Source organism: Lytechinus variegatus, chromosome 10 (genome assembly GCF_018143015.1).
Source record: "Lytechinus variegatus isolate NC3 chromosome 10, Lvar_3.0, whole genome shotgun sequence".
NCBI lineage: Eukaryota > Metazoa > Echinodermata > Echinoidea > Temnopleuroida > Toxopneustidae > Lytechinus > Lytechinus variegatus.
This window is the reverse complement of record NC_054749.1, coordinates 7,897,116-7,914,638: the sequence shown is the minus strand read 5'-3', so window position 1 is coordinate 7,914,638 and position 17,523 is coordinate 7,897,116. Positions and strand designations below refer to the sequence as shown.

The 17,523-nt window shown below is 36.8% G+C and overlaps 1 protein-coding gene across 1 annotated transcript; it reads right to left on the bottom strand.

Annotated features, from left to right (window-relative positions):
- Positions 1-1,832: 1,832 nt before the first annotated feature.
- LOC121423232 (28 kDa heat- and acid-stable phosphoprotein-like) lies at positions 1,833-16,459 on the bottom strand. The gene is made up of 6 exons (XM_041618553.1): positions 16,352-16,459; positions 13,515-13,624; positions 10,142-10,246; positions 9,317-9,438; positions 7,455-7,606; positions 1,833-2,590 (listed from the first exon to the last, which is right to left on the bottom strand). The coding sequence occupies exons 1-6, from the start codon at positions 16,362-16,364 to the stop codon at positions 2,559-2,561; spliced, it is 534 nt and encodes a 177-aa protein (XP_041474487.1). The 5' UTR covers positions 16,365-16,459; the 3' UTR covers positions 1,833-2,558.
- Between the last annotated feature and the right edge of the window lie 1,064 nt (positions 16,460-17,523).

Sequence of the window (17,523 nt, the reverse complement as noted above, 5' to 3'; positions counted from 1 at the left end):
TAAAGTTTTATGTGTTCATTACTTTTCAATATCTAAACTACATATACTTCTACTATAATATACAATGAAAAAGTTCATCCACTTAATCACATTTTCAGTCTCGAATAATTAACGACTTTGCATACTCACATTAGACTTTATAAACCAATATCAGGTTGCTGTTGCATAAAGTTCTTATGCTAACTCTGCATTCCATTGGTAATTGCCATGGAATCCATGGTTTGGAACGGCTGCTGAGCCCTGTTACTATGGTAATTACAATCGATGGCAAAGTTACTATAATGGCAACTGCTATAACAACAAATTATTCGTACCTCGATGAAGATAGTATTTTGTATAATTCTCACTCATGAATGAGTTTTCTGAAACTTGGACCCTATGATGTTAACACCAGTACTCTCCTGTAACTTAATGATGGCGAAAGAATTATCTAATTTGTATTCAAATAGAATTGTAGCAATAGTAATAATAAAGGACCAGGGGTGGTATTCTGAGGTCATTTTATCTTTAAAATATTTAATTTTATCTCTTAAAATGAAATTGGTATTCTGAGATGACATTTTATCTCCGAGATAAAATTTTCAATTTTATCTTGCGTATAAATTTTATCTTGCGTAACTATAGATGATACGCAACAGAACAGTGCTTGCGTAGACATACCCATCGCGTTTCTGGGTATTGCAACGCGGATGATGTGCTTGCGCTCATGTTACTTTGAGGAAAAATAAAATAAACTTAAAAGAGGGTAGGGGCTATTTTATCTCCGCGACGTTGATTTCACCAATATTTCTAGGTGAATTAACCCCAAATTTTGACATGAAAATGAAGAAAAAATATATATTTATTGAGAATAACACCTTAACGTTATTCCTGTACAATCAGAAAGTATTCCATAGGATATATCTTGACTAATATTGTCTTTGAAATGATGCTTGAAAAGATGCGATGGAGACTTCGAAAAAAGATGAGAGTATTGTCCTTTTTGTTAAAAAGAAATCTCTGTAAAGACGCGCAAGCGTATAGTGCAAGCGTATTTTAAGTCAATAAATTGACGCAATCTGTCCCCTTTGACACACCTCCTGGCGGAATGGATTTCAATTGGTTGAGTGACACGAGAGAGCTATAAAAGTGTGTTTCTAATTGGATAATGATTAAAAAGTAGGTGTGTCTTACAGAGATAAAATGAAGATAAAATTGTTCTCAGAATACCAATTCGGAGAGATTTTAAGGGTATTTTATCTCACTGATTTTAACGGAGATAAAATATTTTATTTTATCTGAGATGAAATGGATCTCAGAATACCACCCCAGGGGACCGTTTCATAAAGCTGTTCGTAAGTTAAGAGTGACTTTAAGAACGACTGGTGAACCTTTCTTACGCGCTAAACCATCGCCAATGAATCTACCATTTACCATAAGAAAGGATCACCAGTCGTTCTTACAGTCGCTCTTAACTTGCGAACAGCTTTATGAAACACCCGCCACTTCTAAAATTATTCATATCCTTATACATGTATATTGAAAAACTTATTTATTTTAATTTCATGTTAGAAAACCATATTCAAAATAGTAATTATCTGCTAAATATCTAGTTGACCACATCAACCCATCCTATGCTGCCATGGGAGTGCTTCTAGTGTTACACTCACAAGGACCAAGTTTCACAAAACCACCATTCATTAGTGAGAAAAATGCAATATATTTTTCATTGGGGTGTGAATAATTTTGTTGTTAAATGTATTCTATTTTGGAGGTGTTACAAGTATGCCACATCTTGCATATAATGCTGTAGAATACACACTGTTTTTGTTTGTCTGTTTTTTTTTTTGGAGGGAGGGAGTGATTTGGTGAAGTTAATGATGTGATTGAGATATTTATGAAAACGCTATGTTCATAGACAAAAGTGGTTGACAATTGGAACAGAGGCATTGAAATCCCACCATACAAATAATTTTGGGGACTCACAACACGAGATCTAATGCTCTTCAAGTCAGAATGTGGAAGCAAGAGTGTGATCAAATGTTATACTTCAGTCCTTCATTCGCACTCCTTTATTCCGGGTTCATTGTACAATTGTCATTCATCAGATCTTAATGATTACAATTATAAAATATTGTAGAGAAAAAAATGATGTAGGATGAGTAAAGAAGTTGGAAAATTATCACAGCTAAAGGATATTCCTTACAAGATTCTTCAATGAAAATGGCCTGGACGCATTTCACAAAACACCCTGCAAGTGATTTTCAAGGATACACCTACTCTCGGCCAATCATAAACAATGATTTCAGTAGCTTATAACACTTTGTAAATGAAAATCACTGAAAAGAAACAGCATGAAACATTCCCCTGATTGCAGCGTTGTGGTGATCCGTAGGAGGAAACTCCTTTAGACAGTAGTCAACGGGAGGGATAAAAGTTGATGACTGGTAAAGCCATTATCCCTTGTGATTGGTGTGTGTGTGTTAGCCATCTTGCTTTCATCTTAGCCCAGCTTTCATAATGCCAGTGAGTAGCATCGCAGACATGTGACTGATAGTTTTGAACACCGAGGGCAGTCGTCATTTCTTACCTTTAGCTTTAGCTTCTTTTGCTGCAAGAGAAAGAAAGAAGAGATAGAAATTGGGACATGTTATATTGTTAACAATTTCTGCTCAAGAGGCAGGACAGTTTACAATTTGGACTGTAAACAAAGGTGTCTGATGATGATTATAATGTATTCTGTAATTATTCTGAGCAAATCAATGTGCATTATATCTTATCAGATAGCATGTGGATACTTGTTAACTGATAACTGCCTACATCTCAAAACCACGGCTGGTCAATCAAACTGGTTATAAGTACCAGTCAATGTTGATATTAGTTAAAATAATTGACTCGTCATATGACAGATTTCATCCAATCATTTTATTATGGCAAGGGATGGCAATCCCATGAAATGAATAGTAGTATATGGGAGATGGAAAATAGAAGAATTTTGGTGTAAAAAAGAATATTTTAACTTTCTCCATTAGACATGTGTATAACATGATTTTGAGAGGAGTACTTTTCATGAACTTGCAGTGTTTTCATTTTAACCCTTATTTAACATATGGGGTTGTCAATCTGACCCACCTCAACAAATTTTGTCGCTATGCCGCCGCACACAAAATAGGCAACATGTTAGGGCATGTCTGACCAAATTTCTCCAAAACTTGATTTATTGTACAAAGTCAATGGAAATTGTGTTTATCAACAAAAAATCATTTAAGGTGACAGGTGCCCTAATTTTTTTTTTTATGATTTTATTTTTTTTGTCTCCTTTGCTAGTTTCATGTGTGTACTTCATCATGCAACTTGTTTTATCTCAATATTCTACCTCTTTTTTAATAAAAGGGGGGGGGGTTTAAACATAAAATTCTCAAACCGGAAGTAGTATTTTACACACCTGGGGCCTATTTCATAAAGAGTTGCTATCATAGCAAGTTGCTATCATAGCAACTCTGGTAGATTAGCAACTTTTACTTGCTATACTAGCAACTTGCTATGCTAGCAACTTTGCATTTCATAAAAGCACATTCGCTGGAAAGTCAGCTTGACTTTCCACTGAATTATTTGAATAGTCATGTACGAGGCTGATTAGGGGGAAATCCCCTTCCTCTCCACTTTTTTTTTCAATTTTAGTCACAAGTTTAGGTAGAAAGCACAGCAAGCACGGGCCCCCCACCTTTGAGAGGCAAAATTATTAAAAAGAAATTGAAAGTGAATAATTTTTTTTGCTTGTTAATTTTTTCGGGGGCGAAATTATTAATTTGCAGCGGCAAACAGGGTCTGCAGCATAAGACTAGCCATTGAAGCAGAGTGACTGATGGCTTGCAATAATCCTGACCCGGGAAGATAGTAAGAAGAAAATATTCATTTTTCAGAGGATTCTATCTCCATTGTGTAAGGTATCATAGAATTTAGGCATTTTAGCCCTATGCCAGGTAAAAAATTATTTTGATTAATGTTAAAACGTATTATCGCCGTTCGAAATTTCACCTTCAACAAATTTTCTACTGCACAATTTTAATCCCAGTCCCACACTTGACTTTTTGTGTCGGTAAAGCAAGGTTGTATCAACGACACCGTCGACAGGCGCAGGCCACTGCTGGAGCAGTGCTGTTAAAAATCACCCTGAAGCAAGTAAATATGTAGGCTCTAATTATGCATGAAACATTGAAAATAACCTTAAAACACTATTTTTGCTTATATTTGAAATGATTTTTAAGTTATCGCTTTCAATGGCGAATAACCATCCACTAAATGGATTCAAGTCAACAATGGCCACAACTTTTTTTTTTTAGAAAGTCAGAAACAGAAAAAAAGCAATTTATCATTTTTTAGGGCCTAGGGCTTTTTTAATTTAAGCCTTAAATTAAAAACTTCAACGTAATAGATCTACCTTCCTCTTTTTTTCCCACAAGAAAAAATATCCTCTCCATTTTTGTCTCACCTACGAAGCAAAGTGAGACTATAGGCGCCGCTTTTCCGACGGCGGCGGCAGCGTCAACATCAAATCTTAACCTGAGGTTAAGTTTTTTAAATGACGTCATAACTTAGAAAGTATATGGACCTAGTTAATAAAACTTGGCCATAAGGTTAATCAAGTATTACTGAACATCCTAATAGAGTTTCATGTCACATGACCAAGGTCAAAGGTCATTTAGGGTCAATGAACTTTGGCCGAATTGGGGATATCTGTTGAATTCCCATCATAACTTTGAAAGTTTATGGATCTGATTCATGAAACTTGGACATAATAGTAATCAAGCATCACTGAAAATTTTGTGCAAGTTTCAGGTCTCATGATTAAGGTCAAAGGTCATTTAGGGTCAATGAACTTTGGCCGAATCGGTGGTATCTGTTGAATTACCATCATAACTTTGAAAGTTTATTGGTCTAGTTCATTAAACTTTGACATTAGAGTAATCAAGTATCACTGAACATCCTGTGCGCGTTTCAGGTCACATGACCAAGGTCAAAGGTCAGTGAACTTTGGCCGAATTGGGTGTATCTGTTGAATTACCATCATAACTTCGAAAGTTTATGGATCTGATTCATGAAACTTGTACATAAGAGTAATCAAGTATCACTGAACATCCTGTTCGAGTTTCAGGTCACATGATCAAGGTCAAAGGTCATGTAAGGTCAATGAACTTTGGCCATGTTGGGGTTTTTTGTTGAATAACCATCATATCTCTGTAAGTTTATTGGTCTAGTTCATAAAAAGTGGACATAAGAATAACCATGTATCACTGAACATCTTGTGCAAGTTAGAGTAGTATTCAAAGTCAGCACTGCTGCTATATTGAACCGCGTGATGCAGGTGAGACGGCCAGAGGCATTCCACTTGTTTTTATTTTAAAGTCTGTCTATTTAATATAACCTCCCTTCTTTTATCCTTGGCCTGCCCTGGGATAACCTGGAAAATTCATTGTTTCGGTGGAACTTTTTAACATTTTTTTTTTAGGGGGGGGGGTGGGTAGATAGGACAAAAAAACATAATTTCTAATAGGAAGCATTACCTTAATATATATTCTTTATTAGCATTATTATCAGACACATTGCTCTAAATATCCGTTCTCTTGTAAGAGCCCTTTGGGCATGCGTGAGCACAACGTACACCATTCTTAACAATGAACTTGACATTGACAAACCCTTTACAGTGTCAACTTGACGCTCCCCCATGACCAGCGTCAAATATTTAACCCTATTTGACGCTCCAGTAACCATACTTGACGCTCCAGTAAAAAGTTGACGCTCCTACTGGAGCGTCAACTTTTTATGAAATGCGCTGCAGCATCAAATATTAAACTTGACGCTGCAAGTGAAAATCTGACGCTGTTTTGGGACTTGACGCTGACACTCTACCTTTATGAAATGGGCCCCAGAAGTGACTAAATCTGTCCCCAAAACCTTTGATACTGCCTTAAAAAAAGTCAGAAAATCCCCATATTTTTTTTGGCTGAAGCCCCAGATATTCCATGTAGCAAAGTGGACTACAACCCTCTGTTAGCCAAATAGGGAACTCTTATATTGTGTCTTACCATCAAAGGATTAATAGCTGTATACGCTAGGAGTGTCACTATGTGACAGACATGGCGCATTACAAATGTCCGTTATTATTAGTATTATAGCCCTTTCTTTATCATATTATACAAAATTTAGGGTTTTTTAATGAAAAATGGAATAATTTGAGTTCTAATCATTGGATTTGCATGAAATTTTGTAGAATTGTGTATCTTGTAGAGTACAACAAAATAATGATAGTTTTTGTGCATGGTACCCCCACAGGTGGAGTTGTGTATAAAAGTCCTTTCTGAATTTCTCATTATCTGACTGCTTGTTTAATCCATAATTTTTACAATTCTACTCTGAATATTTTTTAAAGCCATCATAAATTCATCACAAAGAAGTCAGAGAATTAATTTAATCCATCAAAACTTAAATGACACTCTATGTTGTGAAGTTATAACCATAGAAAGTTCATATAGAGAAAAATCATGATTTTTAAAGTCATGACTTTGAATGACCATATTTTGCTTATGCCTAAAGCTAATATGCCACAGTGCAAATTTTTGTGTAGATCAGCTCATAAGCTTTCCAAAAATATATAGTTTGTTGGGGTACAGGTACTTAATAAGAATCCTATGCTTGATTATATACCCGTAGTCGTTTCCGCACGGTAATAGGGCACCTGTCACCTTCAGATATGATTATTTTTATATTTGTTTGTTTAAATTGATTTATTTTATGTTTTTATGATCGCAATATGGTCTTATGATCGCAATATGGTCTTATAATTGCAAAGTTCATATAAAAAAATAAAATGCATAGGAAATCAATTATGCTTTGGCAATTTTTTAGGTAGATATTTCTTAGAAATGTAAAAATTGTTATTTTCATCAAAAAAAATTAGCATTATACAAGCTATATAAAGTGAGTTAAAGGCAAAAACATGCATAAAACACATTTCTGGCATATTTCATACTTTGCATAATTGATTTATTCAAAAACATAGGTACACAATTGATTTTTTGAAAATGTTATACAGTTTCATAGCTTACATCCATTAACACAGCATTGACCTGGGCACCAGAAGGGAATAGGAAAAGGGGCATGCCCAAAACAACTTGGCAACGAACAGTGGAAAGAGAAAGGACCCTGGCTGGATGGAGGACATGGACAGCAGCCAGAGCTGTGGCCTCTGATAGGCAAAGGTGGAGACGTTCAGTGGAGGCCCTATGTGCCACTAGGCATCTGGAGGATAGGTAACAGGTAGGTAACAGCCGAGATATCTGAAGGGGGGTAAAATTGCCCCCCCCCCACCCCCCGTATATCCTGGTCTGAAATAGCCCAGTTAAATTAGGGTTTAAAAGAAAATACTGCAAAAAATGGTAACATTAGGATTCTCTGATATCACCTATAATAATTACCTTTTGCTTCTAATTCTTTTCTCCTTTGTGCTTCTTCTCTCTGCTTCCTGACGATAGCTAACCTGGCTAAGTCTGCCCTTGCTTCATCTGTCTTTCCCGCAGAATGAGCTTTTATGTAACGCTCCTTTGCTTGTTGTTTCTCTATCTCTTCCCTGCAAATAGGAAAAAAAAAAATCAGAATTGAGTTAGCAATAAACATAGCCGTACCTATCTTTTTATCTCCCATCGTAGCTTTCAAAGGTAAATTGCAAATTTGTCTGCTGCCAACTCGTCCACTCGGCAAATAGTCTAATGTACTTTCATTTAGTCTAATGCCCTTCCGTCCATCAACACTTCGTCTATAAGATAATAATAATATCGCAGTTCTTGTACAGCGCATATCACATTACGTTATAACGTCCCTATGCGCTTCCAAAGGACTTGGATATTATTATCCCGGCTTTAGCCCCGCAGCATTTTACAGCGCAGTGGAATTACAAGGAATCAATTCCTGCCAGGTATCCATTCACCTCACCTGGGTTGAGTGCAGCACAATGTGGATGAATTTCTTGCTGAAGGAAATTATGCCACGGCTGGAATTCGAACCCACGACCCTCTGTTTCAAAATCAGAAGACTAATCCCCTGGGCCACAATGCTCCACAACAACCATTCGGTCCAATCATCACTTTGTCTAATCACCATTTCGTCTATGAACCAGTTGGTCTAATATCCATTTCATTTTCATTCATTTTGCACAATTAACACTTAGTCCAATTGGACCAAATGGTACATGGACTAAATGGCTATCGGACCAACTGGTTATTAAATGAAATGGTGATTGGACGAAATGGCAATTAGACCATGTGGATAGTGGACGAACCGATGATAGACCAAATGATAGTAGACGAGATGGCAATTGGACGAATTGGAAACAAACCCTTTCAAATTATGCTTCTCTACACTTCACTAGTTTAATTTTCTTATTGTATACAGGTGTATTTCATTTTGTCTCAAGTTACTTTGTTGTTGCAACATGTTGCAAAATTTATAAGGAAGCTTTTTAGTTTTATCTGTATTTCACTTTCTAATTATATTTCTATTCAATGTTTTATTATCCATGAAAAATGTATGAATGATTTAAAAATTGGAAAAAACAACTGAAACTGAATTTTGCCATCATTTACCAGACATTATTGAAGGGTGAATGAATGAGCTAAGACGTAAATGACAGTTGTGGTAATAATATGCAGTGCTTACAAACGTTGTATTAAAGGTATTCTTTAACTTTATGAGCAGCCGATTTAAAAAATTCTCAAACCAAGATGAAACATGTGTACAAGTGCATGTATTAGAACTAATAAACCCTGAAAACAACCATTATTGAGAATGAAAAGCTAAAACTACAAGGCGAACCCCGATTTTGTAAATAGGTGTCTTATAGATGCCTAAATAGTACACATAAGTGTACTGGATGAAATTAAGATGGTGTTTCCGGTCACTTTATATTTCAATTTTTGAAGCACTAAATAATTATTTTCGAATGCAATTTTTTCTGGGCTTCATTTTTGTAACATATCACAGACACAGGTGACAAGTGTGACCTTCTAGCTCAGATTTTTTAAAAGTCAAACCAATGTTAAGCAATCCCTTTAAGCGCTATATATATGTTGCATATTGTTGGCTTCCCACAAGAAGGGATAATTTTTATATTTTTATTTTGCTCCTTTTTAATTTGCTGATATTTTGAGCTTTACTTAAAGTTTCAAAAATAAGTTTGTACCATTGGAGAGCCTACGATGTGCTCTATTAATATTTGAATTTTTTTTAAAGTCCATTCTTGCGGGAAGCTGACGATATTATCATTTTCAAAATTATGTCCAACCTTTCTCTTCTTGAAAGTTGAGTTGGTCCCTTGTCAACGTCTACGTTAGCGGCTTTCTGCATCTTCTGTACTCTCCTGTTGGGATTCTCTATTTCTATAAGGCCCTCCACTCCTTTTGTTTTCTGCACAAGGATATCAACAGCTTTGCATTAGGTATATAATGATTTGTACAGTATGAATACACCAATATAAGCTTTTTGTCCAGTGTATGTGTCCAATCATATTGAAAGCCCAAGGCATATTGAAATAGGGGATGGGGGAGGAGAATAAAACACCTGTTATTGGAACACACTGAAAGAAATGCTATTTCAAATTCACTTGGGGAATGGAGATTTGTCATTCTTACATTTTTAGATTTTTATATTAAGTGTGACTTAAATAAGACTTACTGAAATCATGCCTAAAACCCTGACATGCTCATGATTTGACCAATGCGTTGATGTTTTTTATACCGTGCGCAACTGGGAATTTAATTGCACCTCCAATTAAAACTTAAATCTTTGTGATGCTCTCAGCCAATCAGATGCAAGGATTTCCAGTAGCTTACAACATTGTGGGGGGGGGGGGTGTTTTACAAAGACTTAGAGTCACACTTAAATCCCTAGTTGTGTGCGGTATAAAAAGCATAACAGCACTGGTCAGATTATGCAAAGAGGATGCGCACTACTGCGTATTGATCGATTAGACTGCGCGTTGCATTTCAGATACGCCTCGGCATTTAAGTGCGATTTAATTCAAACTTAAATCTTTGTGAAACCTCCCACCTCCGCTGTTGAAAATCACTGACAGAAGTCTTTGTGAAATGCTCCCCGGATGTACACTTACCGTCTCCTCCTCCTCACTGCTCTCATCTTCTGAGTCCGAGGGAGGCATCTCTCCCGCTCGAGCTTGCGGATGGGAAAAACTGTCATCATCTTCATCTCCCCTAGACTGAAGCCATACGTAAAAGAAAGATAAAGAGGGGAGAGAGAGAAAAGGAAAGACAGGCAGAGAGACAGAGAAAGATAGATAAAGAGAGGTAGAGACACAGACAGACAGAGAAGAAAGGAGAGAGATAGAAACAGAGAGAGAGAGAAAGATATTGTTATGAGATGAACACAACATTATCATGCTCTCTTATTAATTGTGTGAATTATACATGAAAATACAAAATAAAGACTTGATTTTTTTCCCAGCACAATTCAATCATAAAATGTGTAAATGTATGTCAATTAAGAATATCTAAGGACTTCAAGGGAATGTACAAAGACATACATGTACATGTAAATTGTGTATGTACATGTAAATTAATTATTTATTTTTCAATCAACTTTAATCATGCTCTGATTACAATGTGAAATTTCAGATCTATGCAAAAAATCACTTTACGTATAAATCCATCATATCCTAATCTGTTGTTCATTTTTCCTTGAAAGCATCGATTAGTTGGAAACTACCAAGGTAATGAGAAATATTCCCTTCGTTCTCAACTCTGAAAAATTTATTTCTGGAAATTCATAACACCAATGTGTACAGCCTGGTGAAGCCAACACAAATTGGTCATTCTTACATGTATCTAACATAAAAAATACATTTTATGCCAACTGATAGCTAATCCAAGAATATACAAGTGGAATGCCTCTGGCCGTCTCACCTGCATCACGCGATTCCACATAGCAGCATTGCTGACTTTGAAAACTACTAAAACTCGCACAAGATGTTCAGTGATACTCTTATTTCCACGTTTTATGAACTAGACCAATACACTTACAGAGATAGGATGGTAATTCAACAAATACCCCTATTATGGCCAAAGTTCATTGACCTTTGACCTTGGTCACGTGACCTAAAATGTGCACAGGATGTTCAGTGATACTTGATTACTCTTATGTCCAAGTTTTATGAATCAGATCCAAAAACTTTTAAAGTTTTGATTGTAATTCAATAGATACCCCCAAATCGGCCAAAGTTCATTGACCCCAAATGACCTTTGACCTTGGTCATATGATGTGAAACTCATGCAGGATGTTTGGTGACATTTGATTAACCTTATTTCCAAGTTTAATGACCTAGGTCCATATATTGCTTAAGTTATGATGACATTTAAAAAACTTAACCTCAGGTTAGGATTTTGATGTTGATTCCCCAACATGGTCTAAGTTCATTGACCCTAAATGACCTTTGACCTTGGTCATGCAGAGATGCCAACTTTTGGAAATCAGAATTAGGGAGGATTTGCAACCGCCACCATATTATGTGCGCGGCCGGGGTCCAGGGCCCGCCTTAGGGCCCTGGAAGCTCTGGGTTTCTAGATGCTCTCTGGTGCAATCTGACCCTTATTCTGGGGCATTTCACATGTTTTCGAATAAACATTGTTCCCACTTTTTTAACATAAAAAATATAAAATATGCATTATTACATGTAAAAAAAAATGAGGGGACAAAAGAAGTGTACATGTACCTGTTCAACAGTAATAATAAGGAGGAATTATCACTATCGGCTAGTATAGGCAGGTTATGTTCCACTATAAATCCAGTAAAGAAAAGCTCAGCGCTGGGTCCTTGCTTGGTGAAATAAAGACAACAGGGTACTAGTGGAGCTCGAAGATCTTGTCTTCGCAACGTCCGTAGGCCTATGCCGTTTGCTCCCGAACGTTAAGTGCTTCCGAATTATCATCACGACCTCCGTGCTAAACTGAAATGTCCACGCTGCAAATTGCGCAAAATGCATGGTAAATTCCTCTTTCCGACTTCCAAACACACAGGTACTGGAGACTGTATTCAGTCTTATACTTCTGAGACCATTTCTTGGTCTTCTTTTGTCGATTTTCCGCTATTTCGTGTCAATATCAACCCATCAATACGCCGAAATCACACACCGATATCCACCGCACGACTCGACAAATCCAGTGGCCGCGAGCGCACACGCCTCGCGAAGCTAGCCGGGCCTACCAGCCTGGTGCACAGTGGATTTCAGTTGGGCATATCACGTGCACCAGCTTTTCACTGCTCCTTATTTGTCTACCTTTCACACAGAATTTAGTAGCAGCGAACGTAATGGAGTTACTACATGCTAAAGTTAGCAGACGATACATGTCCTTCCAATCCAATTTGATCAATGCAAAAAAATTGTAATTTCGGGAGGATAAGGATGGTAATCGTAAGGGCGGGAGTTGGGATGAATTTTCGGGAGCCTCCCGATGAAATCGGGAGGGTTGGCATCTCTGGGTCATGTGACATGAAACTTTAATACGATGTTCAGTAATACTTGATTTACCTTATGGCCAAGTTTCATGAACTAGGTCCATATACTTTCTAAGTTATGATGTCATTTCAAAAACTTAACTTCAGGTTAAGATTTGATGTTGACGCCGCCGCCGTTGGAAAAGCGGCGCCTATAGTCTCACTCTGCTACGCAGGTGAGACAAAAACCAAATAGAATCATTGATTTTGAACCTAATCATGCTTTTTGGCTTCTTTAGTAACGGTGGGCAAGCTCTGTTGGTAGAGTGTCCATCTCACAACCGGGAAGTGGGGAGTTCAAGCCCACAATATCCTACGCTTCATCAAGATATAACTGCCGCTATCATATTTATGTTTACTGTACTTTAAAGATCTAGTAAACATTGATCTTGGAGACCCCCTTGAAATTTACAGAAATCCAACAGTATATTGACTACATGTACGTAAGGTTTAGCATGTCTTTCAGAGGATGAAATACATGACAGAGACGAGTGATTTCACCCAATGACAGCCCAAATCGCCCCTAAAATTACCCCCAAAATGCATGATTTGGGGCAGCCTCTCTTTCCAGAGTCGCCTCAAGATCTGTCACAATCAATGTTCAAGATCACTTTGAAAATCAATATTCTAACTATGGCAGAATAATGATATTTGCATTTACTGCATATTTTTTTTTCACACTATTAAAAAGAGTAGCCCTTAAAATGGAAGTAAATGGCCCCCAAATTATGCAATCACAGTGAATCACCAAATCGTGGAAAAAGATACAACTTAAAAACAAAAATAATTTCCTATCCTGGGGCCCCTAACACAAAACTTAGAAATGATCGTAGAACATGACTACAATGTACAATCAATCGTAAAAATCAAGCGTACGATAAATCAATAACCTTTGTGTTTCGGGACCCTCATGTATTTAACAAGAAGCAGTTTGCCTGTTAAAAAAAGAATAATATAACAGTAAATATTATATTTACCCTTGCTTTGCTTCCTTCTGCCTTCATCTGCGCATCCACTTCTTCCGGCGATGTAAATTTACGGGCGCGACCTTTGTGCTGGGGTTTTGACCTTCCTCCGCCACCTCCACCTGCATCAACGAAAAGTAATCCACAAACGTTATTACAAACAACGGTCAAAATAATTTTCTGGTTTCCAATCAGATCTCAAAAGTAAGAATCTAATGCAGTATTATGTACAATGAATTATTTCTGGCAACTGGATCATCGCAATGCCTCTATCATCATCATCAATAAATGTGCACATACAGAGTCTGCTTCTCAAATTGCATTATGTTAGGAGATTTTGCTCTTTTTAAAAAATATACCCCGGTATGTGGGATTCTGCTCAGAATAACAAGCATATAGGAACTTTAAAACATTAGATGCAGTAAGTTGCAGATTTTTATTCTATCTTGCTATGAGACGATATCCAGTGCAATTCATGTACGTGTATGGACATTGGACAAGATTGCACAATCTGAGTATTCCACTAAGTTTCAGCCCAATGACATTGCATTGTGCAACTGCTTTTTATGACAATATAAGCCTAGATGGTGATGGTGTTGTAATAATATCGATCAAAACATTTTTTTTCTTGCCCTTCGTAAAAAAATAAGATTTCAGTCTCTTAGATTCTACTTGTTGAAAAGAAAAATAGTGAGATTTCAATAACTATTTTGTCAAAAATGCGGAATGAATGTTTGCTTAAACTTAACGAATGCAATGCATGCAGCTCTTCACGGGGACCGTACATGTACAAACAGGTGCCAGGCAGCTGCGAGAGTATCCTCGCATTAGTGAATGATTTTGGCATTAATCATGAGCCAAGTCAGTCCCCGGTGACACGGATCCACAGACAACTTTTCACAATGTCCCTGTCAAATGTCCTTAGCGTTTGCCTGTGCACCTTTATCTGGGGGGCGTTTCATCAATATTTTCGTCCGACAAGTTGTCAGATCTGACAACTTTCCTGGATTCTGATTGGTTGAGAAGCACTGTTACTATAGTAACTGTCGGATAAAACAGGACTTGTCGGATAAAACGTCTGACAAGTCCTTTCATGAAACGCTCCCCTGATGCATAGGTGGAGGAAGCGAGGGGGGCACACGCCCCCCCCCCAAATTAAGGAGGGGGACGATCCCCCCTAAATTTTTAGTTGATAACCTTTTTTTTTTGCTTGTCAATTTTGTTTCCTGCATTCCCCCCTAAAATTTTGGGTTGATGATTTCTTTTTTTTTTGCTTGTCAAAAAATTTTGGAGGCCCACCCCCCTCTAAGTTTTTGGGCACAAAAGAGTTTGTAACTTCACTAATAATGTAATCAGCAATAGAGTTGCAAATATGGTTCATTTCATCTTCCGAGTTCTCAGATTGAGATTCATTGGGAGTGTTGAACATATCATTGTCTTTCAAAAATTTTCTCATTCCATCAAAATTTCCCTTGAAGAATGCATAATGTTCAGATTTGGTAGTCTCTGGGTGGACACTAGATGCCATTAATTTGAATTCAAGAACCAGATGATCACTCTTGCCTATCGGACATGAGATAACTAAAGATTCTACCATTTCTTCTTGATTAGTATTAGTAATAATGAGGTCTTGTACATTGGAAATCTGCCCTTCTCTTATTCTTTTTGGTTCAGTAACCGTTTGAAACATAAACCCTATATAAATCTTGCAGTTTATCTAAGAACTCACTGGAGAAACATGTAGATCTACATGTAGGCCTAGCCCACTTCCTCACTGCAACCATTCTGCCTGTAGGGAATCTACATGTACAGGTATTATTATAGTACATGTACCGTACATGTATGCCAGTGCTGTACAAAGCACACTTTTAAAAATCATGAAAATAGCACTTTTGTGACTAAAATTACTAATTCTCACACAGTTGCAATTTATTTTTCATTAGTAACTTGGGAACAATTTTTGTACTCACCAACTCACTCTAAAACTTGAATTTTGGGCATATTTTGGGGTACGCTCTCAATTGGAAGTGGAAGTGCTTTGTGCTTTTATAATTATTAATACAACAATGCAGCAACCAGCTGTAGATCTCCGGGCTGGGATCGGCGGAGGAAGAAGAAGAAGGCCAAGGTGGAAGTAATAAGGCAAGAAAATTTTCATTTTCAATCTCTATTTTTAATAAAGAAAAAAGTAATTTTAAGAACCAAATTTACTTAAGACCAATTTATAAGATGAATAGCTGTATTGGAAACTGACAGTGTAAAAAATAAAACATTTGCAGAGATGCCAAGTTCAAAGACCAGCTATGTGTGAGATTTTCTGTGAATCTGAGTGAGAGCACAGACATTGTGTACAACGTATATGGGGATAGGCTGTGAGTGTGATAGTTGCGTGAGATAGAGATTTTAGGGGATGAACAAGAGTCCAAACTGCTTGAGTCTCACGCATAATGCGTGAGACTTGGTAGCTCTGCATTTCTCCCAAAGAGAAAGAGAAAATAAGCCAAACATTCATTGGCATGCATTGCCACCCTTATTATTTTGCCACGCATGGAGATAAAACAGAGAACAGTCATTCACAACAGAAAAACAGTACATCAACACTTGGTTTAAACATCGTACTTGAAATCACCCATTGGATTCTAAAGGTAACGTTAAGCCTCCATAATCTTCAAATCAATTCAACAAAATTAACCTGTCCATCTGTCTGTCACTTTTAACATAGGACGTTGCCGCACAACCTAAATAAGAATGAATGGGACCACACAATTTCGTGAGTGACGGGCATGACAGGCATTGGGGAGGGCACGAGTTTCAAAGAGCAAATACAACCACAATTCCACAATACTCACCTCTTTTCGGCATCTTGATAGTGAAGATGAATATCCACTTCTTGAATGATCTGACTGAAATTATGATTTCTGGTATTTCTGACTCTCTATTTCGCTCTCAGATCAATAGACCTTATCGCAAATAGCGTCTGTCGCGTGAGGGCGTCTGTCATCGCAGAGGATCACGGGATGCGAAAGGGGGCAAACGCAGAATCGGCTTTTGGGAAGCCATACAACGCCATATGTTTTGTGCAGTGTCACTCAAAATCCAGGCTTTTTTTAAAGTCTGATTTCTTCGTATTTAAATTACTTTTGATACTTGAATGTGGATTTATAGAACAATCTATGTATCATGATTGCCCAGTGAAAGTATGAACTCAATACTCACCATATTTTCGAAGTTTTATGGGGCTAAACTTGGGAAGATTTTGTGGGAAAAGTGAGACGGTGATTGCGGGTCAATGCCGATCGACTTTAGAAAAGAGCACGTCGGCGATCCCAATTAGATAGCAAATTTTTCCATTAAAGAATATTCATGAGAATCATAATGTAGACCATATATCTCCATATAATTTAACTATATAGTTTTGTTATTTTGGGGGCAAATATAGTCCTCCTTTGCAACTCGGGCTCTTTGGTTTGATCATACAAGCTCTATATGGGGTGAGACAAGTCAAAAATAAGCTATACAGTATATATATATATTTATTTATTTATATATATATATATATATATATATATATATATATACATACATAATGAAGGACATATAAAAATGACATGCAGAATGAATAAATCCCTGAATTTAAAACATCCCTCCAATTAACTCTCTGTAATTTTATTTTGTCTGAAACTTAGTAGATGATGGATATTTAATTCATATAAATGATATATATTCCATTCTTTTGATAAAAAATCTTATTTCAACATTTACATCTTCAATTTATTTCATCGCATTCAGTCACTTCTCTTACAGATCACCTTCCTCATTAATTTTCTTTTTGTATCTTATTTTTCTCTCAATATATTTTCGTCTATTCTCATTTTTTATTTTCTTTTTTTTCTCATTATTTCATTCATTATTTTGTCTAAGCATGCCAATGATTAAACTTCAGAATGTCCGACCACGATCCTGAATAATATGCAACTATTATGTAGCCTACTGTGGAGAGAAAAGGAAAACACAGCTCGGT

What these genes read in the sequence shown, in the direction of transcription:
- LOC121423232 (XM_041618553.1), bottom strand. An exon ending in CAGAAGGAAGCAAAGCAAGG is followed by an intron (nt 10,247 to 13,514) that starts GTAAATATAATA and finishes GTATGGCTTCAG; the next exon opens with TCTAGGGGAGATGAAGATGA. An exon ending in AAAAGAATTAGAAGCAAAAG is followed by an intron (nt 2,591 to 7,454) that starts GTAATTATTATA and finishes TTTCTCTTGCAG; the next exon opens with CAAAAGAAGCTAAAGCTAAA.